Source organism: Gadus chalcogrammus, chromosome 18 (genome assembly GCF_026213295.1).
Source record: "Gadus chalcogrammus isolate NIFS_2021 chromosome 18, NIFS_Gcha_1.0, whole genome shotgun sequence".
Taxonomy (NCBI): domain Eukaryota; kingdom Metazoa; phylum Chordata; class Actinopteri; order Gadiformes; family Gadidae; genus Gadus; species Gadus chalcogrammus.
In genome coordinates, this window is record NC_079429.1 from 8,109,617 (window position 1) to 8,135,374 (window position 25,758).

The 25,758-nt window shown below is 48.4% G+C and overlaps 2 protein-coding genes across 2 annotated transcripts in view; both read right to left on the reverse strand.

Annotated features, from left to right (window-relative positions):
• LOC130371797 (PH and SEC7 domain-containing protein 1-like) overlaps positions 1-14,596 on the reverse strand; it is a 41,929-nt gene extending 27,333 nt beyond the window's left edge. Inside the window, exons 1-7 of the mRNA XM_056577659.1 lie at positions 14,488-14,596; positions 13,157-13,621; positions 6,969-7,160; positions 6,036-6,116; positions 5,471-5,583; positions 5,108-5,166; positions 3,937-4,026 (exon numbers count right to left, since the gene is read on the reverse strand). Coding sequence (XP_056433634.1) covers positions 3,937-4,026; positions 5,108-5,166; positions 5,471-5,583; positions 6,036-6,116; positions 6,969-7,160; positions 13,157-13,621; positions 14,488-14,585 — 1,098 coding nt within the window. The 5' untranslated portion in view covers positions 14,586-14,596. The remainder of the gene's footprint in view (positions 1-3,936; positions 4,027-5,107; positions 5,167-5,470; positions 5,584-6,035; positions 6,117-6,968; positions 7,161-13,156; positions 13,622-14,487) is intronic.
• Positions 14,597-14,617: 21 nt separating this feature from the next.
• LOC130371798 (uncharacterized) overlaps positions 14,618-25,758 on the reverse strand; it is a 13,919-nt gene continuing 2,778 nt past the window's right edge. The window contains exons 2-6 of the mRNA XM_056577660.1: positions 18,384-20,827; positions 18,096-18,257; positions 16,480-16,552; positions 14,698-15,049; positions 14,618-14,627 (exon numbers count right to left, since the gene is read on the reverse strand). Of these exons, the coding sequence (XP_056433635.1) occupies positions 14,618-14,627; positions 14,698-15,049; positions 16,480-16,552; positions 18,096-18,257; positions 18,384-20,480 (2,694 nt within the window). The 5' untranslated portion in view covers positions 20,481-20,827. The remainder of the gene's footprint in view (positions 14,628-14,697; positions 15,050-16,479; positions 16,553-18,095; positions 18,258-18,383; positions 20,828-25,758) is intronic.

Here is a 25,758-nt window from a genome sequence, read left to right on the forward strand (position 1 = left end):
TCATGACTGTCCTACACAATTTACAATAGTGAGGCTTTTGTCCGCTGCTGAATGGTCGAAAAATATTTCTTTTGTGTTAACATTCAACAACTATTAACCATCTATCGGATTAAATCATATCACAACAAATCGTACCGGATCCTGAGAGCATTGAATCGAATCATCGAATCATAACGTTCCATCTTAAAATGGATCGTCCCTGAATCATTCGTAACGCATGTATCTAAATACGTATCGGATCATCCAATAAAGGAGAGATGCACACCCCTAACGTGTACAAATAGATGAAGACCGAATGATTTGATTCCTTCACCATTTTCGACATTTTCGACCACTCAAGCTCAAACGAGGCCTCCCAATCAGGAGGCCTTTGCATCAAACCGTGACGATTTTGTGGCAGTCAGTAGACCACGGACATCACATCGTCACAAATTACTCGCAATTTGCTCCCCTGCTAGGTTGTGATCTGAACAATCCCTCGATCTGGTAGGGTGAGGTTGAGTCACAGCCACATGCCACGGGGAATGCTCACCAACAGGGCGAGTGGAGGTCCAGGTTTTGGCAGCCTTACGCACCAAATACCCCACGGACACCAACTTTGTTTGTCGTTCTTTTATCTAGGCGAGCTTCTGTGAGCGCGTGTGCCCTCTTTCTTTACACAGGACTACGAATCAGGGTCGTGTACCAGCGAGATATTTTACAAGTACACTACAGTAACAAGTCGACAGCAATGCTGGTATCGAAGTTCGAGTGAAAATTTACGAAAGATCGAAAGACTGTGTGGGGAGGAGCTGTCACACAGGGGCCTTGCTAGTGCCACTGCTTGTTATTTTACAGCTCACCAGGCAGACGATTTCTGCTCAAGCATGGGAGTCTCTGCAGGTAGCCTGGCCAGGTGTCCTTGTCCCTCCGAGTACAGCCTCCCCATCTGGCAGACTCTAAAACGGTATGACATACTGGCCAACTAGCACACAGACAGGACGCCAGCACAGTGTTTAGCTTTGCTTAACGTTTCCAAAATGAAGCAGCAAATCATTTCCATTTTGTATACAAATGATTTGCCCTGCTCCAGGTAATACTATTGTAACAGAAAATGAATTGGCCTGTACTGTACTGTTATTACATTTTCTGCTTGATTCCATAAAAATAACTGAAATAATACAAAATATTGATGACAAAGCGTAAACTCCAATAGCAATATGTGCTTTAATCAGAGGGATAAGACCAGTGCCTCGATTTTTAAGTGAAATAAGGTTTGATCCTTTCGGAACAACCACATAAATAGAATACAGTGTTTCCCCCAGTAAATGTCTCAGTCAAGGTGGTAAGCAGTCGGTGGTGTTGTTGGCGCGGTGCGCCGAAAAATTTTGGGGGTATTTTGCTCAAAGATGCCAGTACGCATGAATGAAATAAACGACTGTTTATTTCCATATAAATAAACAACAGTAGGTACAAATGTTGTGCAAACATGCAGACACTACAAAATAAAATTAAAGAAAAGTGCAAATTAAATACAAATAATGGACAATACACTTAACTTTTGTATGCAAATTCAACTATTTACAGTTCCTTTTTTGGATCTTATTTGCGGCACAGCTGACAAGAGGCATCAGTGCATGCAATTCTGCGTGGCTGTGCAAAGAACAGTTCTAGCGCCCTGCTGTAATTGAACTTAGACACTGGTGGGCCATTGATGCTGATCTTCATGCAGGCTGTAAGACTCTTGCCCTGCAGTTTCGCAGGTCTGTCTTTATCTACACATAGAGTGAATGAAGTCAATGTTGTATATTTAATATTTTAAATTTTGAACTAAGATAGTGAGAAGATGATGGGCTTACCCTATTCATGGCAGAAAAATCTCGCTTTTTTTTTTTTTTTAACTTTTTTTTTTTTTTTTTTTTTTAATACATTGGTAGTCAAGGCGGGGCCCTAGTCTTGTTAAGGCGGCCGCCTTAACAAGACAGTGCTAGTTTTCAACACAGTAGTCAAGATGGCCACCATGAGATGTTCACTGAACACATTTCCTTTCTTCAAAGGTGTACTTGTAGGGCGTCGTGCTCTTTCGGAAATCAAAGAACCCAAGACGGAGGTAATGAAGGTGAGGGAAGAAAGATCCCTTTTTTCACTCTAAGTGACGATGAAGGGAGAGCCACCCAAGGGACACAGCGGGGAGATGAGGAAATTAACAAGTAACAAGAAAAAAACAACATATGTGCATCGTCCTGTAGTGCACCACGCAGAGAGGGAGGGGGCGAGGGCTGTATGAAAAATTTAAATGTAGCATTCTGGGCTAGCTATGCAGTGTGGGTGTGTGTGTGTGTTTGTGCGTTGGGTCAGGGAAATGTGAGCCAAACAGAATAGAGAATTAAGAAAGAAAGAAAGAAAGAACGAAAGAAAGAGAAAGCGGTAGAGAGAGAATAAGAGATGGGGGGGAAAGGAATCCTGTGTCCCAATTTACTAACCGCAGCAGTAAACCCGGTAGCGCACAGATGAAAAGGTTTTTAAATGGGAAAGGGAGGAAATGAGTGGAGGAAATGAGGGATTAGAGGAAATGGCAGGAAATTGCACGATAAGGAATGTTGGTCATTTTGGAGCCGAAAGTGATATAGGGATAAGATGATAGAGGAAGAAGAAGAAGAAGAAGAAGAAGAAGAAGGGATGGGAGTCACTAAATATATATAAATAAACAAGATGTCAAGATAGTGAGGAAAATTGTAAAGGTAAAAGCAGGGAAAGGCGAGGGAAGTGAAGAGATGCCTTTGGGGGGAGGAAGAGAGGGAATGCTATAAGGTATACAAGAAGGGAAGGGAAGGGAACTTGGGAGATGAAAGGAAAAAGGGATGAAAAGAGGAGTCCTGCTTTAAGAAAATATCAAAAGGCAGAAAGCCAGGGAGCCGCACTGACTGCGAGTGTACAGAGAAGGCTGATCAGCTTTAAAGAGTGAGGGAGAGAGTGCGCATGAGGCCAGAGGGTGTAAACACAGCGGGTGAGACCAAGAGAGGAAGTGTGAGGGAGGGAGAGCAAGTGTGTGTGTGAGAGAGCGAGCGAACGAGTGCGAGTGCGAACGAGAGCAGGGAAACAGTCAGAACTGGTGCAAAGCAGGATTTAACCGACTGTTTCCGGATCTATACGGCACATTAATAAAACAGCCACCAGGTCGATGGGCCTGCTTCCCCGGGTCTCTCACTCGATCGCTGGGTTCGCGGGGTGCATGTTTGGTTTTGGGAGGACGGGGGGGATGGAGTAGTTTGTGCATAAACACGGCCCCCGCCTTTCACTCCGGTAATGAATTCTAGCCGGTCCCACCGAGGGACGCGGGTCTCACGTCTCCCCCCCCCCCCCCCCCCCCCCCTCCTATGAATTATAGATACGGCCAATTACAACCTGTTGACTTGTGTACCAGCGGCTCTGGCGGCAGCGGCGCTGACGGACTGTTTCGCCGGGGAAATGAACGCCATCACCATTAGGGCCGCACGGGCAGGGGGTGCCACAACGGCCCCAGCGGTTGATTAGGTTATTTCCTCCCCCACCGCCCCCGGCCCCTCCCGCCCCACCTGCGTCTGATTGGTCCGGACCTGTTGTTGTCTGAGGTCGACAGGGTTAAGCTAATGGACTGATCTAATAACGCTAATCCAAACGAACACAGATGCCCGGAAGGGGGGGGGGGAGGGCCTTGTGTTTGGACGACACAACAACAACAATTAGTCAACAATTACTAATTGGTGACCCCCAGGGCTGAGGTTTACCAGGAAGTGGAGGTCAACTGATTGGAAACCCCTGGACGACAGAGGTGGGTGACAGCTGGCGTGAGTCCACACACGCCAGCTGTGTGTGTGTGTGTGTGTGTGTGTGTGTGTGTGTGTGTGTGTGTGTGTGTGTGTGTGTGTGTGTGTGTGTGTGTGTGTGTGTGGGGCAAGGAGTCCTATTGTCACTTACTTTAAGAAGGTCTTTCGGAAAATCCTGGCCGTCGTTGAGTCCCTCGAGGTTGCCCACGAACTGCGAGCAGGACATCCGCTTGCCCAGGTTCTGAGGGAGACAGACAACACGCGGAGGAGGTTTCAATATGGCCGCCGCTCGCACACATCCACTCACTGCCATTTAAATCTCAAGGGAGGGAGGCAAAAGACTCAACATCCAACTCCCAGTGCACTATTTCCTGTTGAAATCGTATTACACAGAGGGGCCATAAGGATGACAGGGAGACGGGAGAGTTGTTTTGAACAGAGTTGTTACGACTGAGATACATAAACAGCATGTGTCCCGGTCTTGTGTTTAAAATCAACGTTATTCCAGAGAGAATGGAGGCCTGCCATCCTTGTCTTGGCGTGAGTGACCATGACGAGGAGTGTTGTCCTTCCCTAGTTCCCAATGTCCCAGTCGGGTCCCTCGGTCTTTCGGTGGGTCAAAGCCCCGCGGTACGGCAGCTTCTGGACTCATTATCACAATTATAAAAAAAGGCCAACAGAACACATGAATCCGAGGCCGTCCTTCATCTCCGAAGGGAGAGAGCGCTGGTTGTTAAACTCAACCTTGTGTTTTTTTTTCCTCGGTTACAGCGATGATTTAAATGGCATTTCTCTCCCGTTTTTTTCCAAGCAGTGCCTAAAACAACCAAGCTTGATTTTGAGCAAAAGTTCAGAGCTTTCGTCCGATCGCCCTTCGAAGGACCTGTGCTTAATCACTCAGACCGGTAGCCTAGTAGCCGTGGCGCAGACGCCGATGGCCTCAATTCGGCCTACCAAGAGGAGGCTTTGACTGATAAAAGTCCTGATTTTTAAGGCATGAGGGCTGATCCCAGATCAGCTGATGAAAGGGCTCTTGTCTGATATAATACATCTAACTGTCTCCATCTATATTTAGAACTGTTGCTTGTCTCCAAAGTTAATGAAAATAGCTTCTCTGAAAAAATCTGTTCTCTTTTTGTTTTCGTATTACCTGTGCTCTGTCTGCACTACATGAGCCAGTTACCGTGCCCCACACACACACACACACACACACACACACACACACACACACACACACACACACACACACACACACACACACACACACACACACACACACACACACACACACACACACACACACACACACACACACAACTCACTTGGCCGTGTAGATCCGTATTGAGCAGCATGAGAGCACAGGTCAGAGTGTGAACTGCATCTAGAGGACAAAACAAGAACTTCATTATGGGCACTGCGCCATTTCCAAAATTAATCAACTACAGAAAAAAATGACTAACGATAAGTGTGTATGCGGCGACATGGCGATCATAGAATGGGCCCCATTCACATGGCACCCACCTTGGATCTATACGCTTAGCTGGGTAGGAAACTGAATGCATGAACGCTAGGTGGATAAAGACCATGGGAGGGAGTTTTTTCTTGTCACTCCTATCCTGCCAAGAGCAGGATAGGAGTAAACCTGCAATGACGTGCACGTTTCCTTCCCCTGTATCTATCCCCACCTTCAGACGGTATGATGCCCGGGTTGCAGTCAAGGTATCTTCTTGAAAAGTGTGTTAGCACCCTCTCCCTCTCCTGTGTCTCCCCCATCAGCGCAAACTGCTTGAGGAACGCTCTGTCGGAGGAGAAACAGAACCCGGCCGCGCGGGAAGTAAGGCGTCACTCAGGAGATAAGCACATGATGTTTCATTGGTTTTTTTCAATGGGACGTGCATCTCTGCTGTTGGTTTTTTTAAGAATTAAGAATAGGCTTGATTTTATTTGTTTAAATAGATGTTGTTAGGTGGAACAGCATGAGATACCAACGCATTGGGTTCACTCCCTCATGCAAAGCCAGAGTTGGCCTCTAGGGAGCGGCGTTGTCCTGCATGTACTGACACGAGAGCCCCCGAGTGAAGCGAGGACCAGGACACTCCAGTTTTCAAACAAGGCCAACGTGTCTCTTAAGGGTCCCAAAACTTTCTTAGCAAGAAACAACCATTTAATGAAGGCCACTTTAACAAACCAAGGCAACAGATTCACAGGCGTTTTCAATGTCGAACCGCTGCGTAGCCCACCAGCACGTACCGTAAGGCCATGTCCACCGCCAGCCCTTTGAAGTCGAAGAAGCTGAGGTACTCCGCTGCCACCATTCGGCTGAAGTCATTGCTGTAGGGAGAAGACATTTGTAGGTAGGTCAGCAGGCAGGCAGGGAGATAGGATGGGAAATTATGATAAAGCGATGGAATGAGAAACGGGAAGGAAGAGGACCAAAGGTGGGACTTTTAAAAAGACACATTGGGGTCTCAATCTTGTCGTGAAAAAACTAAAACAAAACTATCTCCCAGTAAGGAGCAAACTCATTAGTCGAACGTTCGTTATTATCAGTGGGAGCTGACGACTGATTGGCTGACGAACAGATCCAGCTCAACAATCTCATTACAACCGATTAGAGCAACACACAGCCAATCAGAATGTGGAAATCACGGCAATTTTCAGATTTCAATTTAAGTTAACAACTGGCAATTTCTATCCCATTCAGCTGTGCAAAATAATGAAGTCATAACGAAGACAAAAACAACATCTATCAATATCGATATTGGGATCGGCCTAAAGCAGCTTATGAGAGTATCTGCCAGGGGATGAGCGATCTGTCCGACCCTATAAAAGAGTCCAGTGTGAGAGTCCATACGTCACCAGTTAAAGGTGACATATAATACCAACAGGTGAGAGTGTGATTAGCCGTCACAAGCCGTTTGGAAAATCGGCCCCACAAGTGGGCGTGTCCACCTAGATGTATGACGGACAGATGAGATACGTCTGCTACAGTCCACCGGGGAGGCTGGTAGACTGATCTATCCAGCACAGCTCTAGGTGGACACGCCCGCTTGTGATGTCAGAAGAGGTCGGTTTTAAAAACGGCTTCTAACGACTCATCGCACTCACACCTGGTGGTATACTACATCACTCATAGCAAAACGGGGTCGCACACGCCTCCTCCCAGCGTACGCCGGCGCTCACTTCTTGCTGAGATGCCGTGCCACGTCCGACTTGCGGAAGCCGTCCAGCTTGAAGAGGCGCTTGGCCAGCCGCTTGGCCGCCTCCAGGTCGGCCCGGCTGCTCCCGTTGGTCAGCGTCTCGCTGGTCTCCAGGCCCAGGCGCTCGCTCAGGTCCTGGTCCAGCTCCGTGTCTGTGGCCAGGCGGGCCTTCTCCCTGGAGGGATAGAGGGCGGGAGAGAGAGAGAGAGAGAGAGAGAGAGAGAGAGAGAGAGAGCTTTGGTGTTGTTGTTTTGAATCTTCTGTATGTATCTTATATTGCTTTGGCAACGGGCCAGTGTCCGTTTTCCTTGGGGGGGGAAGAGAGAGAGAGAGAGAGAGAGAGAGAGAGAGAGAGAGAGAGTCGATGGATAAGAACAACATAGAATAAGATTCTACATCAGAAGAGAGTGAAGGTACATGTTGGAAGGAGGTCAATGAGGTTGATTGGCCTTAATCACTAAAATGTCATAACATTCAAACTTCTCAGCTTATTTCCAGGCTGCATAATCCACATAATCTCCATTATGCACGGTCAGAAATGATCCTGTTATTTAGCCATAAACACTATTTATTCTTGCAAATATTTAGAAGGCGTTTTTCTGTTGTTTTGATATTGACCCAGATTCCCAACATATGAAAACTGGAAGAAACATTCCTCATGAAGGTATTGCATTACTGTTTTTTCCTTTCCGCATTCCCAGTTGTGTGGGGTCGGCTTAGCTCAGGAGGTAGAGCAGTTGTCTTGTAACCGAAAAGTTGCTAGTTCAATCCCCAGCTCCTCCTAGAGTGTTGATGTGTCCCTGAGCAAGACACTTAACCCTAACTGCTCCTGACGAGCTGGATGTCGCCTTGCATGGTTGACTCTGCCGTCAATGTGTGTATTAAAAACGAAGCAAGTCGCTTTGGATAAAAGCGTCTGCTAAATGCCCTAATTGTATACTTACAAACTAATTCCCAGATTTTTGGGGGTGAATTGCTTTAATGGAATACCAGCGATTTGGTGAACAATAGATGATTTATTAAGTAAATGTTGGATGGATGAATGGAAAGATGAATTTAAAGACAAAGAAGAGAATACGATATGGCGGAGCTCATCTAAAACAGCAGTTTATAATGTAGCAGTAGTAGAGACAGAGAAAAGTGGATACGCAAAATATTCCGATGGAAAACAAGCACTGTTGTTATTTTTTAGGAGCTAGAAGAAAAACGGAGGGAAATACATGGAACGAAACAAAGGATGCAGACAACTTCGCCAGACGTATACGAGAACAAAACCACGGCAGTTAAAGCAAAACTATTCAAACAACGTCTTGCTCAGCACAAGACGCAACAAGAGCAGCTTCCACAGCTTTCTATAAAAACACTACTAACTTCTGGCAACACACTCCAAAATATATATATATATATATATATATATATATATATATATATATATATCTCTCTCTCTCTCTCTCTCTCTCTCTCTCTCTCTCTCTCTCTCTCTCTCTCTCTCTCTCTCTCTCTCTCTCTCTCTCTCTCTCTCTCTCTCTCTCTCTCTCTCTCTCTCTCTCTCTCTCTCTCTCTCTCTCTCTCTCTCTCTCTCTCTCTCTCTCTCTCTCTCCATTATCAGCTCATTAAGCTGCCCTCTGCCGCATTAGCGGTTCGCCAGCGCTGAACTGCATATATCTGAATTATGCTGTGATAATTATTTAAGCACGTTATGTCATCTGGAGCCGCAGCGCAGCAGCAGCAGCAGCAGCAGCAAGCTCTTCTGGGTAACGCCAGTTATGCGAATGAGGTCCTGGAGTTCAGTCTATTCAGAATCATAATGGGCATTTTCTTTCTTTTTTTGGCTGTCGCTCAACACAGTTGGAAGGGCTATGTGACCATTTCCAGCAAAAGATCTGTATTCCCAAACGGGGGGGGGGGGGGGGGGGGGGGGGGGGTTTGAAAGAAGCAGTGCTTTTGAAAGACAGAAGCACTGCTGATTTGTCGGATCAGTATACAAGCAAGGGGGTGGAATATAAAAACTCATGCTCCGCTCAGTAACAGACAGACCATAATCGAGCCTCCTGTTGTATGACGACGGGAAAATCCCAGTTGGGCAAACACAGCAGCTTCCCAGACCAAGATACAGGTGAGGGCTGATAAGCAGTCGAAGAAGGTAAACAATCAATTCCACAGAGCAGGTACAGCTCATTAGGGAGCGCAAAGTAAACACACACGAAGCATTTCCCCCCGCCAGGGTAATCATTGACTTCAGAGCTCCTTTTGACGCCCTTTTTCTTTCGGTTCAGAGCCTGACATGCTACGTTTTTCAACACCGGTGTGCGAGCGGTTTGGTGAACCTAAATTCCTCAGCAACCCGTGGTCTGCACATAACGCAGGGAAGAACAAGCAGCCGATCAGAACCGACGAGGAGCTGTACCGGGGGCCCCCATGGTACCTGCCCTTCCGCGAGACAAAACTGTGAGCGTTTCACACCTGACTAATCCTTTTCCTCCTGCGGCTGCAGGTGATATCCACATCCGACGTGTCGTGTGGTGCGGGAAAGACAGGCTCATTATGGAGGGGGGGGGGGGGGGGGGGGGAACAGCTTTGGCTCGAGGCTTCTGTAGTTTTGCTTTACCTACGGGTCGATGACGAAGCCCTGACTGGCAGGTACCTCTCTTCTCGCCCCGCTGAGGCCCCGGCACAGCAGAACACAGGGGGGGAGGAGGAGGAGGGAGGGAGCTCCTCCGCCCTTGTACCACGCCTACTGGAGCGCCGTGGTCTGCCGCTTCCTCGACCGCCACCTCCTCCTCCTCCTCCTCCTCCTGATCCCGCTCTCCTTCCGGCCCCGTAACCCGACCGCCTGACTGCGGTGACGGCGGCGGTCCCTCTGGTGGCGTACATCGCGGCGGAGTGCCACGCGACTGTGGTGGTGGGAAACACCTGTGTGGGGGTTTGGCCCCCCCTCCTCCTCCTCCTCCTCCTCTTCTTCGTCCTCCTCCTCTTCTTCTTCCACCTCCTCCTCCTCCTCCTCCTACTTCTGCGCTGCTCAGGGCCTCCAGACTTAGAAGGCACTCCTGTGCCACCGCTCAAATCGCACACAAAGACGGGAAAGGAACGAAAAGTTCCCCTTGCTTTTCAGCGTCCACCCCTGCGTTGGCCGTCATCGGAGATCGCGCTGAACTCCCCGTCTTCGCCCCACCTACCTACCTACCCATCGTTCTCTTTCGGTGCTGGATGGTCTCTCCCCCTCTCTCTTTCACTGAGTAAACTTCGGCGCTCTCCCCCGCTGACCTTGGGCTCTGAGCTTAGCAGGAATCTTGGCTCGCCTTAGCCAAACACCAACCACCTCCCCCATCTGAATCAACTCTCTCTCTTTCTCACACACACACACACACACCCACACACACACACACACACACACCCCCACACACAAACACCCCCCCACACACACAAATGAGTTCCTGGTGTAAACTCACAGAGCATAAAGAGAAGGGAAACCAGTATGCCAGGGCTAAACAGTAAAACAGATTTAATCTAAACCAAGAGAGTAGCCATCTCGTGTAACTATCACTGACAGATGGCTGGTGGATTAAAGCGTGTCCAACCCCCCCCCCCCCCCCCCCCCCCACAGAGGGGCAGGGCAGGTGAAAGGGGTGTGGTTAAGAAGCACCTGTTGAGGGATGCCTCTCCTGTTTCACAGATCACACAATGCCAGGGGGTCCTGAGAGAATTCAGGACCCCCCTCAACCCCCAGACTCAAAGTCTGGTCTGGTCCAATGGGCACTCCAGCACAATGGGCTTCTGTGCCAAAGCCCGAGCCATCCCAAAAGAGGGAGATGTGGGTGGGGGGGGGGGTTGAGTTAGGGAAGAGATGAGGACAAATTCCGACAAAAAATAAATAAATCGGAATCCCATGGAACGTTGTCTTCCTGGAGAGATTACCCTGGTGTACTACACGCATTCCAGGATGCCTTTGCTCCATTCTCCGGCCAGTCCCCCCCCCTCTGCCCCAGGGCAGAAAGCAGAACTGCAGTGCAAAACAATAACCTGACAACACCAGACACCCATGAGTCACAGCAGTCCCGGAATCCCTTATCCAGAGATCCGTCAGATACGGCGGTTCTGAACCAGAAATGGGGTTGCACTCGCCTTGACCACTAACAGGCAGTACGAGCGTTGGTACTGACGGGATAAGTCTGCTGGCTAGGTGGTCGTCATTTCATTAGCTCTTTCCCAGCCACAAACAAAAAAGGGTATCCGTTTGAAAGTGGAAAGTAAAAGGGTAAATAATATCACCCAAGTTGATGATGATAATTATTCAGGCTGTCACATGGTGTTTTCGAAGGACCACGTCACACAATGGTGTGTGTATTATACTCTTGTTTGCTGCGACGCAATATAAACAGCAGTATTTATATATTCTTTACTCCTATTTACCTGCAGCCTACATCTTTGCATGTGCAAAGTCATATTAGTAGGTGTTGTTCTTCTGAATACTGTCTCTATTTTGGCCAGCATTATTGCATGGAAATCACTATATTACATCATCAGTGAGACAAAACTGATGGAAGTCCTTGTGAGCTGTGGTCCTCTGCTGCCCCCTGGTGGCTTGGGGAACACAACAAGGTGACCCAGTGAAATCACTACAGCTCTGCAGCGTTTTACACACTCAGGTTAAGACATAATTGTGCAATTGTTGTGTAGTTGATTTTCTAACAGAAGATTATAAAATATAAGCAAACAAACACAATACTTTGATGATAGTACAGTACTCGGACAAGAAGATACATTTTGAAAAAAAACTGTTGCATACAGAATGAAAGTATAAATATTAAGCAGACCGAAGAAAGCCCCACTCGACAAAAGAGTCTTGATAATTAGTGAAAGCAGAGCTATCTATATAGAGAAATAGGTAGCATTAGCAGTAGTAGTTCCCCTCACGAGAACACCTTTGGTTAGTATTTTGGGCTTGGGTGGGAGGAGCTAGGGACTGGGGGATTATGGCCGTGTCTTTGAGAGGCTGTTGGTGAAGGTGAATGTCTTTCTGCAGCCATCTGCGCAAATCACCTGCAGAAGTCGTCTTAAACTGTACGCACGCATGCACACGCACACACACACAGGCAAACATATACACACTCAACCAATGCACTTATGCAGACACGTGCAGTGCCAGAGAAGTGTGGATGAATGCAGGAAGAAACAGACACACACACACACACACACACACACACACACACACACACACACACACACACACACACACACACACACACACACACACACACACACACACACACACACACACACACACACACACACACACACACACACACACACACACACAGCCAGACACCAGCGGGACCGGTGGCTGCGACCTTCACTCCAAACTGCTCTGTTCCAGAATAGCACTGCAGTGCAGCCGTCTGTACGGGCGGAGGGAGGCCTCATTAGTCTGCTGACTGGATGTGATCCATTAGCGACGCACGCCTCACCTCCGAGGGAGACAGGGGCCATCACCAACCCCCTCATCATCACCAACCCCCTCATCATCACCCGAGCCGCCAGAAAACTAATTTCCGTTTACAAGTCCATTAGGGTTTTTTTTGGGGTTGTTGGTTTGTTTAACGCTTTGAGGAGTGTCCGTGAGGTTAATTGGTTAATTGCACAACACAGCCAGACGTAGTTATACGATCCGTAACGGCGATGGTGACTTTATGCAATAGCAAACGGCTTCAAGTGCTTATCGCTCGAGGAGCAAAACTCGATTGGCTATCGACCCCTATCCGTACATGAATTTGTATCATAACTAACACACTCTGCTTGTATACAAACACAGATATATACAGAGTAGGTTTCATAAGTATCAAAGTACCCTCCTCGAGGGGCGAGCCACCGTGACAGACATGTTGAAGGTCCCATATCATACCACCACGTGTGAGTGTGATTAGCCGTTACAATCCGTTTTGACAACCTGCCTCTGCCTCACAAGTGGGCGTGTGCACCTAGATCCGTCTACCAGCCTCCCCGGTGGACTGTAGCAAACGATGCACATCTCTCCGTCACACATCCAGGTGGACACGCCCACTTGTGATGTCAGAAGAGGCTGATCTTCTGACGGCTCATCACGCTCACCCCTGGTGGTACAATAGGTCACCTCTGCACCCGACGGCCACGCCCTCCCCTCGAGCCCCCTCTCACCTGGGCAGGGAGAAGTTGCTGGACCAGCTGCTCCCGAGCTGCGGCCCGGGGGTCCCGCCGCGCCGGGGCGTGTCCTCGGACCCGCTGCTCAGCCTCTCGCTGGAGGGCGCCCGCGTGGCGTCCGAGTCGCCCGTCACCGTGAGCGCCGAGTCCGACAGGCTGGGGCGCTCGTCGACGGCGAGCGGGGCCAGGCTGAGGTGCGCCATGTGCCGGGCGCTGTGGCCGAACGGCGCCTGGATGGCCGGGGTGAGCGTGGGCAGGTCAAAGGTCAGCACCGTCTGGGTGCTGGTGCCCAGCAGCTCCTCGCTGTCCAGGCTGCTGTAGGACGTGCCCTTGGCGCGCGCCGACTCCATGATGCTCTCAAAATGGCGGCTGAAGGTGTCCTCTGAGGTGCGGCGGGGGGGGGACACGAGGACGGGGGACTTCAGTGCGGGGTGGTGGTTGTCGAAAAACGTTTCCAGGGGCCTGGGCAGGGAGAGAGAAAGAGGGTTTTCTAGAAAGCTTCCAAAAAACATAAAACCCCATAAACTAATGCCCTCCGTGTCTATGAGGTTCACAGCAGTGGCTCCAACGTCGGCTGGATCGACAGAGCAAGTCGCGCTTACTCTGCTCGCTTCTGACACCCTGATCTCTGCGTGAAAAGGAGAACTGGGGAATGTAAGCACGTACTTAGAAGAATGCTAACGAAACTAGAAAACGATAAGGGATCCGTGCTAATAACTTTTAGCACCCGACCTCATTAGTCACAAACTTCCCCTTTCACTAAGCATAGGGAAATGTCACTTAGCATTGCCTTTTTGTCTGCATTATGCACGTTTACTGACAAAGTTGTCGGTAATTAATGTTTCAAAAAGCTGGTTGGGGTCTACTTGAAAAATTAGGCTGTGGATAACACTAATATAGACATTTGAGATGGGTCAACGGAAAATCCTGCTAGTCAGTAGTCTCAAGCGCGTGTGTGCATATATATATGAGAGAGAGAGAGAGAGAGAGAGAGAGAGAGAGAGAGAGAGAGAGAGAGAGAGAGAGAGAGAGAGAGAGAGAGAGAGAGAGAGAGAGAGAGAGAGAGAGAGAGAGAGAGAGAGAGAGAGAGAGAGAGAGAGAGAGAGAGAGAGAGAGAGAGAGAGAGAGCTGGAAACATCAAGGCCCAACTGGGTTGCGTTAGATGAATAGACATGTATTCCGACAAATATTTCTGGGATTCATGCGCAACCATACCTCGGATTACAGTAAAACAGGACCGACCACTACCCCACCTTTTCTGCCAATTGTATACAATAGCCCACTGATCGGACCGGTTCTTCGTGCCATGACCTGTTATCTCTTCTCACCTCTTAAGCAGATGTCCAAACACCTCTGGTTCCTCTTGGGCGGCATGTTGACTCCTCCTGTCGTCTCCTTGCATCCTCACGCTCGCCCAGCTCACCATCTCCTCCTCCTCCTCCTCCTCCTCCTCCCCCTCTACCTCTCCCTGACCTCCCACCTCCGGCTCCTTCTCCCCCTCCTCCTCCTCCCCCTCCCTCTCCTCGGGGCCGTGTGACCTCTCGTAGCAGGGCCCTTCGGGGGGGCTGCCGCCCAGCACGCTGCGGTTGGAGCCGAAGGCGGAGTCTGCGTCCTCTTGCTCGGCCAGCACCTCGTCGATGTCCGTCTCGCGGTAGCACCGCTGCGGGACCGCGTCCAGGTCCGTCTCCGAGTACTTGAGGGTCCGCCCGATGATGCCCGTCCTGGGGGAGGAGCCCGTCAGCGGCGGGGGCGTGACCAGTTCCACCTCCACCTGCTGGACGTCGTGGTTGGCCGAAAGGAGGGGCAGGCCGGAGGGCGTGGTCAGCGGCGTGGGCGTAGGGGACTCGCTGGAGGCGCCGCTAGGGGGCGCTGTGGAGGCGCCCAGGAACGCTGTGACCAGAGGAAGAACCCGGTTGTTCAACCTCACAATACTGTTATGTTGATTCTTTATCTTGAAAAAATTAGGACACTTTTTCAGTTGATATTGACCAATTATATATCTAACTCAACAAACATGGTTTCATTCAGGTCAAATAGTTAAGTTAAACTATTAAAACTCTATATAAAACGACTCTATTTGAGTGACTATATAAATATTTGGTAGAAAAAAACTATTCTAAATTGTATGTAGAGGCCTATGGAATGCTAGCATGAACTGCACAATGTGTCACTCATTTCATATGCGTTAGGTCATCGATAATTCTCAGCATGAAGAAGATTTATTATTAGCCCAAAAATAACACATGAACGTTTACTGGTGAATGCAGAGTGCGGACATTGGGGTTTCAACCCAGACCCTTTCGGCTGAGAGTCACGCACCAAAAAACGACATTAGTTAAGTAAGTAGTTAAACTAGTTCAAGCTGGAGTAGGCAATTAGGAAAACCAGCATTTTTAAGCTATATTTTGAAAGTTTCCAACCAGAAAAGTCCCATTCCTTCCTTCAGGCCCTCCCTTCAAAGACACTCACATGAAACACCTGACCAACTTGCTAGCTTTTTTTTTAATAGGTCTGCCTTTGAGGCTGATTCTGGCCATTAGGTTTATTTCAGACCAAGCACCTACACGTTTTTTATTTTTGACAGTGCATTTGATTTATTGATCAATCTTGTGATGTAATGATAATTTCAATAAATATAGCAATATATATTCTTCTCAAGTAAATTGCCTACCCTAGCTTTAAACCAGGGATGGGCAACTGGCGGCCCGCATCCTCACTCAGTCAGGCCCGCACATAATTGAAAAAATAAATAAATAATAATAATTGATCAAATTACAGAAAACTCAGTCAAGAAAGATGAGAAAAATTCATAGAATTCAAAGGCAAACCCATGTGTCTAGTTTGCTTAGAAACTATATCAGTCATTAAAGATATCCACTTAAGTCGCCACTACAACTGCAATGAATATCATGCTTCTTGGGTTTGAGTTCATTGAGTTGTTGCACTGAATGTTGGGCCAAGGTTTTTCAGTTTTTTGACATCATTGAATGATGATGTATTGTGAGCCCTTTGCACTGATAAAAATACTGACCATTCATGTGGCTGTTTCAGCATGGAAAACATGAAATGAATGTATGTTGGTTCAATTAACATACCGTACCTAGGTTATGATTCTGGAAGATTTTTTAGGTAGTGGCCATCCCCAAAATAATACATGAGAATACAGGAAATCATATCTACCAAATTCAAAATTGTGTAGCTTCTCTCAGCTCACGTTTAGTTGAAGTGTGCAGTCATGTGGCCCTCTGATGGTTATGATGAAAAATGTGGCCCTCTTTATCATGAAAGTTGCCCATCCCTGCTTTATCAGTAAAGCTCACTTTTGTCTCCTCTGCTGGCAGCCTCCTCCACGGGGGTCCCGAACAGGAACTCCCACTTGGCTCGAGCTATCCTCTGACAGTGAAGAGAAGGCCCCGGAACAGCACAGCCACTGTCAGTCTGGGAAACACACACACACACACACACACACACACACAAAGAGAGAGACGGACAGACGGACAGACAGACAGAAAGAGAAGAGGGATAGACGTTAATGTTGGTTCACTGTGTAAGTTACCGATCAGTATGTTGAACTTTACACCAATGAATAACACTGTGCTGTTGTTGGTTAGGTAGTCCCATATTAACAAGGGTTTGTTTGTTTTCCTGTGGCTGCCCCGAACTAAAGACATCCATCCTAATTGGTTCGGTGTTATTGTGTTTTAATGAAGTAGTGTAGGCCTAGTTACCATGAAATACAAAGTAAACAATGACCCTTTGATTGAATTTACAAAGCACAGACCAAATGAAGGAAATGTTACTAAATAAGGGAAGAAACGGATCAAGCTGATTCGTAGAGCACAAAGCGCTTTTGTAAACATCTGTGAATCTGAACTCACAAGTTCTGAGTTTGGTGGCGCATTCCATATGATGATGACATTCACAGCCCTTCATAATACAGCTCTCTTATAATAAACCATAAACTATCGAACCACCAAAAAGGTCGTATGTTCGTGCAGTCCAAAGATTTATTCAAAGCAGCAAAACGTCCAAAAAAGTATCGATGATATGCAGATTATTCAAAGAAATGTCATCAGGGTACGGCTTTAAAAATAGATATTTATACAAGATCAGGTCACTATAGGTGCAAGAAAAGAGCTAATCAAATCTAAACTAGGTAGAAGCGTTGGATGCTATGAACTAATAAAAATGTCATTAAGTTTAACTCTCTCACCAGTTCAAAGCGACATTTTTAAAGAAAGCGTCCATTCAAAACAAGTGAGTCGCGGTTTGCACAACCGCGGTCTCGTCCGACGCTCAACAACATGCAACATTGCGTTTGCGCTGCTATTCAATATAATTTAACTGACAGACGGATGGGACGGGAACCAAAATCCCTCTTCTCCGTTAGCCGGCTATCGTTAGCATGCTAGCGAAGTAGGTTAGGAGCAGGTTAAGAGAAAACTGGGAGAGAGAGAGAGAGAAAAAAATAATTTCGTTAGAGTGTGCGTTCGTTTAGTTTGACATACCGACTAGGGGGGCGGAGTTAGCCTACCCTCCATAGATTCACTGAGCACCCACCCGGCAAACGTGGCTATGTAAAACCAACCGAACCGAAAGGGAATAATACAGAACTGGATAGGACTGATGAACATTCAAATTCGCATCATACGCTTTGCATAGTACTGCGAGTGTGCAACGCCACACATTTAGCAAATGAAGGTTTCCAAGATTCATTTTAATATTAATATATATATGAATCATCATATTCATAAAGTGACCCTCATGTTTCTTCACATGTAGTTTATGTTGTAATGGGATGAATATATAGAAAATACATATAATAAAAAAAATTGTTGTTTGGTTGAGATGTAAGATGCATCAGGGAATTTATAAATGAGTACATGGATTATATTTTTGAATTGAACACAATAATAAGTTATTACTGAAAGCTCACCTGTATTCCTGAGGTGGCAGCGGCGGTGTCGTTGCTCTGGTGACTGGACTGGCTGGACTCGGGGGAAACGCAGTCCCTGTCCCCCAGGCTCCCCGTCACCCCACTGGAGCTCCGGGACGACGACCCCCCCAACACGCCGTTCTGCTCCCCCTCCAGAGGCCCCTGTACCCGCGGTAACCCCAGCTGCCTCTCTCCCAAAAAACCCTCACCTCCCTCCCCGTCGTCCTCCTCCTCCTCTTCGTCCTCCTCCTCGTCTTCATCGTCCTCCTCCGCCGAGTCCAAGGCCACGGGTCCCAGGAGCAGGGCCTCCCTTCTCCTCTGCTCCGCTCGCTTCTGCCGCGCCGTGGGGCTCAGGGCCCCCCCGTGGCCTCGCCGGGGTCCGCGCCCGGGGACGACGGCGGCGGCGGCGGCGGGGCTGGCCTCTGGGTTAGGGCACTGGCTCTCCTGCTCCGCCACCGCCTCCAACGGCTGCTTCCCCCAGCGCTGCCTGGAGGTCCAGCTGACCGGGGCCTCCTCCACCCCCTGGTGGATGAAGAGCCTGCGGGAGAGCTCCGTGCAGTCCACGCTCTCGTTGGCCCCCGGCGGCGGCTCGCCTCCCCTCCGCTCGGCCCCGGCGGACCAGGGGTCTCCGGTGTACTGCGGGGGCTGGCGCCGGTGCAGGGTGGGGCTGTCCAGCGCCCTCACCTCGGCCCGGAGTAACCGGGGGTCCCTCATGGGGGAGCAGAACTCCGTGGGGGGGTGAGAGGGGCGGAAGAACCGGGCAGGGAGGGCGGGAGAACTGGGCGCCGCTGTGGGCGAGCTCTGATGCTGGGAGGAGCTCTGATGCTGGGAGGAGCTCTGATGCTGGGAGGAGCTCTGATGCTGGGAGGAGCTCTGATGCTGGGAGGAGCTCTGATGCTGGGAGGAGCTCTGATGCTGGGAGGAGCTCTGACGGCTGCCCCCCTCTCGCTCCCCCCGCTCCTCGGGCTTGGTCTCCTCCTCCTCCTCCCGCTGCGTGTCGTGGTTATTGCGAGAGTTGGTCTCCTGCGAGTGGGACTGCGAGATGGAGCTCTCGGGCTGGTGACAGTCGATGTTGTCGGTTGCTGGTGCGTGTTGCCCGTGCAAGGGGATGTTCATCTGGAGCGTCTGCTGATGCTGCTGGGCCTGTTGTGCGTTTGGGCTCGGGTCGTGGCGTTCACAAGAGTTTGACCCCCGGGTGGGCTCACCCAAAGCGTTATGCAACGAGCCCTTCCTGGGCTCTGTGAAAAAAGAGGAGACTTTGGTGACCTCCACGGCTAACCTGCGGGCCACCTCGGGGCTGGGGGCTGGTGACGAGGATTTACTGTCGCTTAGCTGGTTCATGCCCTCCACTAGTTTATTGCCAAGTTGAAGAATCGCTCCCTTGGGCGAGGAAACCCTCGTGCAGGCCTTGTGATGATGTCCCCGGGTAGCCGGACTGCCTGATAGGGCTCTGTGCTCCATTGGCCAATGAATAGGGCTCTCAGGCCCCGCACAAGACCTGGGCCGCGGGTGGGTCGGTGTCCCCAAAGCGGGATGCCTTGACTGGGGGAGCTGCTCCGTCACTTTGCTCTGGGGAAGCGTACAGTTAGCTTGGCTGCTGTCTTTGACACAGTCGACGGGAGACCTGCAGTTGTTCTGACGCAGGACAGGGGAGCCCGCCCACGACTGGCACCGCGGCTGCGAGAAGTAGCGCGACGTCGATCCCCGCTCGAGCGCATGGGCCAGTTTGATCCTCAGTAAGGGGGAGCCAAACTCTTCCACGGCCCTCTGGGTGGCTGCCCTGCCGATGGGGTCGATAGCGGGTTGTCTGAAAGCCAGCTTCGGACTAGAGCCGCGAGAGGAATCTGGACTCCCCCACCAAGAGGAATCGCTCAGTCTTTTACAAAACGGGGAGGGGTTGACTACGTCCTCTCGGGCTCCCCTCTCACAGCGCGGGTGCCGGGGGCTCTCCACCGTACGCACATTGGGCTTCGCGACGTAGCTGAACGTGACCACGGAGCGCGTCCCTTCACCGGCCTTCTCCTCGCCGAACCGCTGGCACGCAGGAGGGGGATGAGGGGCGGCGGAGATACCGTCCCCCGGTAACCTCGGCCTCTTGAGGACCGTCGGGGACCGCGAGGTGACCTTGTGCTGGAGTTGGAAGCTCACCGTGTGTCTGGACGGCGACTGACGGTACGCGTGCTCCCGGGCCAGACGCTGGGCCGCCGGGAGCGTCTGGCAGGTGGTCTGCGTGGCGAGCTGGGACAGGAGTTCTGCGGAGCCCTCCGGCACAGCCGCCACTTGGCCGTCCGCCTCCCCCGCCTCCCCGAAGCCCTTCACCGCGTCCTGGTCCGTGTCGGGCCTCACCTCCACGTACATGTGAAGGACGTTGCCAGATTGGGACATGATCTCGGCTCAGAGCATAACGAGGACCGAGAGAGTGACAGAGAGAGAGGGGGAAAGATAGAGAGACAGAGGGAGAGAGGGAGAGAGAGATTTAGGAAGAAGTACAGGTAGAGGGAGACAACGACCACTATGTTTCCCCTTTATTTCTCGTTTAGTCTATTTTTGTTTTCAGTTGGTTTTCTTGTTTATCTGCTGGTGCTGGAGTAGGGTTTATTTTTAGATGGCCTCTCTCCTTCCTCCCTCCCCTGGATGATGGCATGCAGAGCAGAGGCACTGGGCCAGTAGACGGGCCATGGGGAAGGCATGCCCACAGGACTCCTTCAACAGCCGGCGGCGAGTCTCCATGCCTGTGAGTGACAGAGAAGGAGGAGGATACGGGAATTGTTATTTTTGTTCTCTCTGTTTCTTACCTCCTGTGTACCAGAAGTGCACAAAGGAATATATATTTTTGCCTTACAGGCCACCATCGCTACAAGTCGCTATTTCTAGCTGTTGAGTTTATAGTGATTGTTTCCTTGTACAATAACCAGTGTACAAACAGACTCTGAAGATCCAAGAGACCTTTTTTACATTATTAGAATTGAGATTTTCATTATCCATTCGTCACCGTTTGAATCTCTGCAAAAAGCAATATATTGGAGTGAACAACCGTTATAGAGTAATAAGTAAATATAAAAGATGAACTCAAGTGGCCTCTTAAATGTTTTGCTTTACAAATATTGATTTAAATTCTAATTATGGGTAAATTATCCATTAACCATTAATCATATACCCTAAATGAGAATTTACGGTAAATGACTAATGAAAAATTTATAATTTACCATTAATGAGAATTATTTAGGAAATTATTAATTAGTCAAAATGTTACCTTAAAAACTTTAACGGATGATCCTCATATCACTTCTCAGATTAATTTCACATGATGGTGTACTTGCAAATGCCATTGAATATTAACAAAGTACAATACTATTATGTGCAGCCGGCCCTGTTAATTCTCCCGCTGTGTGGTCGCCTAGGCCCTAGGGCATTTAAAATGCTACCTCTGATGAAGCTTGACAGGGCTATTACCCAGAAGTCATGCAAACCTGCCTGCTCAACAGTAGTCTTGAAATGTCTTCACTGATGCTTTATACAATCTTTGTAAATCTCTACTTAGGCCATGCCAGAATGTTATATTGGCAAGTTAACATCTTCAGCTTGGCCATACATTAGAATCAAGTGATATAACGCAATGGTTTGCAACTACATCATACAGACTTGTAAAATAGATCAACAATGGTCATTATCTTGCGCCATTGACATAGTTTATTCGATCTGTGATATTCTTCTCCTATTAAACACCTGTGCCAATATGAACAATAACATATTTTACATATACAGCCAGATATCATTAATTGTGGTGAAAAATCATGTGTCTGGCTTAACTTTCAATATGTCATAGAGATTGTTTCTGTTTTTGTTTTTTTACATCCTTTTTGGAAAGCAAATTTCCTTCTGGGGTTCCCACACTACATTTTATCTTGAATATGTCCTATTATGGAAGTACATTGTGCTCAGAAAGCCATGACACATTGTCTTTCAATACAATGACTTTCTGGTATCCCCAGAGGCTTTCTATATTGTTGTTTTTCTCTCAAAACATTCTCGATGAGGCTATTAAAATCAAATAATCCTGCATAATTAATCCCCGAGGAATATTACAATTATCCCATGAAGTCATTTGGGGATGTCAGAGAGAAGAGTACTTGTTTTAGGTGAAAGCAAGCAATAATTCATCCCTGACATCTTCCTTCCTCTGACTCATCAAGACCTGAAAATGTCTCTGTACATATTTAGAATGGAACGGATTGCAGCAGAATACAGAGCAATCACCTTGACGAGAAGGGCAGGACTCAGATTCAGGGAAAGCGATCATTTGTTAGTCTGCTGCTGGGAATTGTCCATCGCAAGGAGGAAGTCTGGCACCTTAGCGCATGGGGTTGGTCACGCTTTGCTGGAAAACCACATTGGAGAAAGAGACACTCTGAACCCCTATCTGTCAAATGTCTCAGGTTCTTCAGAACAGATGTAGTAGTCTAGTCTGTCACCCACCGCAGAGGATGCTGAAACATCACCCTGCTGTATCTGCAGGTGTCTTCTGCGGAGTGTGATTTTACAACGGGACCTTTACAATGTGACTCTTCCAAGTAAGGCAATGGAGCAATAACAGCATACCGATCAATACTGGAGTCCTACAGCAACAAGTGGTGCAATTCTCCCAGAAACAACCAGATACGAGCGTAAAATGAGGGTAGGAATCAGGAATCAGAAACCAAAGGCCAGTCAAGTTTTGTATGATGTATAAAAGAATAGGGCTACAGCAACAAATCTAAATAGGTGGATCTACAAAGAGTTCATCTAATTTCTAAGTTTCTTTCTTAATTACGGGGGGAGGAATCAGTTGGCAGCTGCTTCAATGTGATACATTAGGGCCAACTTCCATTTCCTCTTCCGTCCTATATTTGGTATAAATTTATACTCGGATGCCAATTTGGTCTGAGAAATACGATCTCTCTGGAACAGAAGGGTCTCTGGCCTGAGTAATTTGGGGTTGAACTGGTTCTGTGGTAGCAGCAGGGGACGTTGTGTGTTACAAATGAAAGCTGACAGAGCTGAGAGAGGTTTGTGGCAAACATGCTTATTTTAGGGTGCCCGAGCATTTGCATTGAGGTTCATAACACCTTCCATTTGTTCGTTGTAAACAAGATTCTTCTTAGGTGTTCGGACCTGTTTTTATACCGCTGCCTATCGGTGTCATCTGTGTAGTGTTACAGAAAGGCTTCTCTGAAATGAATCATACCAGAAACGGGCTAATTCAATTAATCTCTTTCTCTCACAGTCTCGTTAACTGTCTCTACTCTTCAGCCCTGTTTAGAAGGTGATTCCAGATGGTGTTTGAGCAGGCAGTTCAACTCTTGTGATGGGATCAACTTATTTGCTTTGGATGCCCGGTACAAACCATGGTCTCCTTGCCTCTAGTCTCAAAAATCAATTTGAGACAAGCTGGTTACACGGTGCATTTCACTTTCTGTCTCTTAAATGTTTCTCACCATCATACCGCCGGAGGGCTGGATCTATAAGTGGGTAATTGGCCCACTCAGCCAGCCATAGTCAACTGTTTAAAACGCGTCTGCAACGGTTTCAATTCAACACTGTGTAGACTGGCCACTATATGAAATAATACAACTATTAAAATCCCCTTATGAACGTTGCATCCATTCGCACAAATCTGTTTTCGTCTGTAGAATATCTCTGTGCAGATTTATGTTAATCTCTTATTCATTTCAGATAAAAAAACACTCTGATTGCTCAGTAGATCATGACACTTTTCCCCTGGCATCCTACTTTTTTTTTGCTTTACTCTGCAGACAGACCGCAGCGCTGCTTGTTCGTCATGGAATGAAACTCACTCCCCGAGTGCTGATTGGTCCTTACATTTTTTAAATTTTTTAAAAAAATGCTTTCAACTGGTTCAAGGACGGCTCGATCTGCAGAGAGAAGCAGAATGTAAACTTGCGAGATCAGCATGGTCTCTCAACTGGATGCTCACTATTTATGTTCCAGTGCCGGTCAAGGCTGCTTGAGACACGGTCAAGCCTGTCAGGTCAGCTTAAGGACCTTAGACACTTGGGAAGCCCACACTGGTGCTACATCTTGTGAAAGCTTTTTGTTGTGTTTTCTTCTGCTTCATACGCAAGTGATCCATCACTTTATCAGCTGAGGTAGAACAGGAAAACAGGGAAGGTGTGAAGGGCGTGTGAGAGAGGGAGAGAGAAAGCTCGCTGAAATAGAAGGGGGAAAACAAAATAATACCGTTAAGCAGAAGAGACTCAAACAGAATCGTCTCGAGGAACAGGAAGCAGACACCACAGTGTGGTAGAGTTAATACGTAATGAAGAAAGAAGAGGGGGGCACCCCTCAGCCAGATGATGGGAATGCTGATTTACCTAGCAGATAACAGGACACGACAACGCATAGCCTTACTGAATGTAAACAAACAATCCAATTCCCAAGCAGCTACCTGGCTCGACAGTATCTGCTATGACATTCAGAGATCCTTTGCAGTTCAGACATCACCATCAATACCAAACAGAGCAGAGCTTCACACCATCGAACAAACTCGGATGTTAAGTATTAACAGGCAACCGACACCTCCTCCCCACCACGCTTTCTCTTGCACTCCAGGTGCAGCAGTCCAACCCCTTGGATGCCCGATTTTCCCTATTCGCTTCTCTTCTACTCAGAATCCTGCCAAGTTTGCACCATCTGGCGGGGACATAGTCTCCAGCAACGCACACATACGCATAAACGCACACACGCATACATGCACACTTGCACACAAACAGACACAATCACACACTCTCTGCGGTGCGTGCCAGGAGTAACAATAAAAACAGATCCTTACCACTCACCACCTGCCCCTGTTCACCAGATCTACTGGACAACAGCATTAAAAAACGCCTCAATTAGCTGGACTCACAGCTTGTTTACATTTCCTGATGTAACTGTGTGTGTCTGTGCATTTATGTTTATATTGATATAGGCTGATGAGAAGACACCTTATACTATGGCCGTCTGCAAACTGAGTCCTTTTATGTGGCATTTGGAAAATCTTTAGGGCAGATATAATCAGTGCGTGATGGATTTTACTCTCCATTCCAGAGGTGAATAGGACCTTCAATATCCGCACATGTATTTTATAACAAGAGAGTGTCCCTACAGGATACGATATCAGATTATGAAATGTGCCATCTCCTGGTGATTTTGAACAACCTCTGTCAAGTGGTCGGACAGAAATGAGAAGAAACTGTTTGTGTGAACGCCTTCGTGGTCATTATCTCAGTGCTGCTGAGATTTTCCCAGCATGCCCTGGGAAGTCCTACTGGTGACCCCTCCCTCTTAAAAGCTACAACCACAACCCGCCTCCCTTTCCCTTCCTTGCTTAAAACATTGATGGAGTCATCTGTTTTGTTGACTCACACAGGTCACCTTTATGCTTTCAGAAAGCCTTGTTAATGCACGGAGGAGGTGCTAGCCAGGTGACTTTAAACAACCCTGGCTACCCTGAAGAAGTCCTCTCCTCCAGCCCCCAGGGCCCTGGACGGGAAATCACACAGGGAATTAAACCTGTGTGTGCGGATTAGTATGCCATCCCTGGATTGTGGCGAGGGGGCTAATATTGCTCTGGCACCGCTTCCGCCTGTACTCCTTACTCTAGCAGGCTACGTTTCAGCAATTC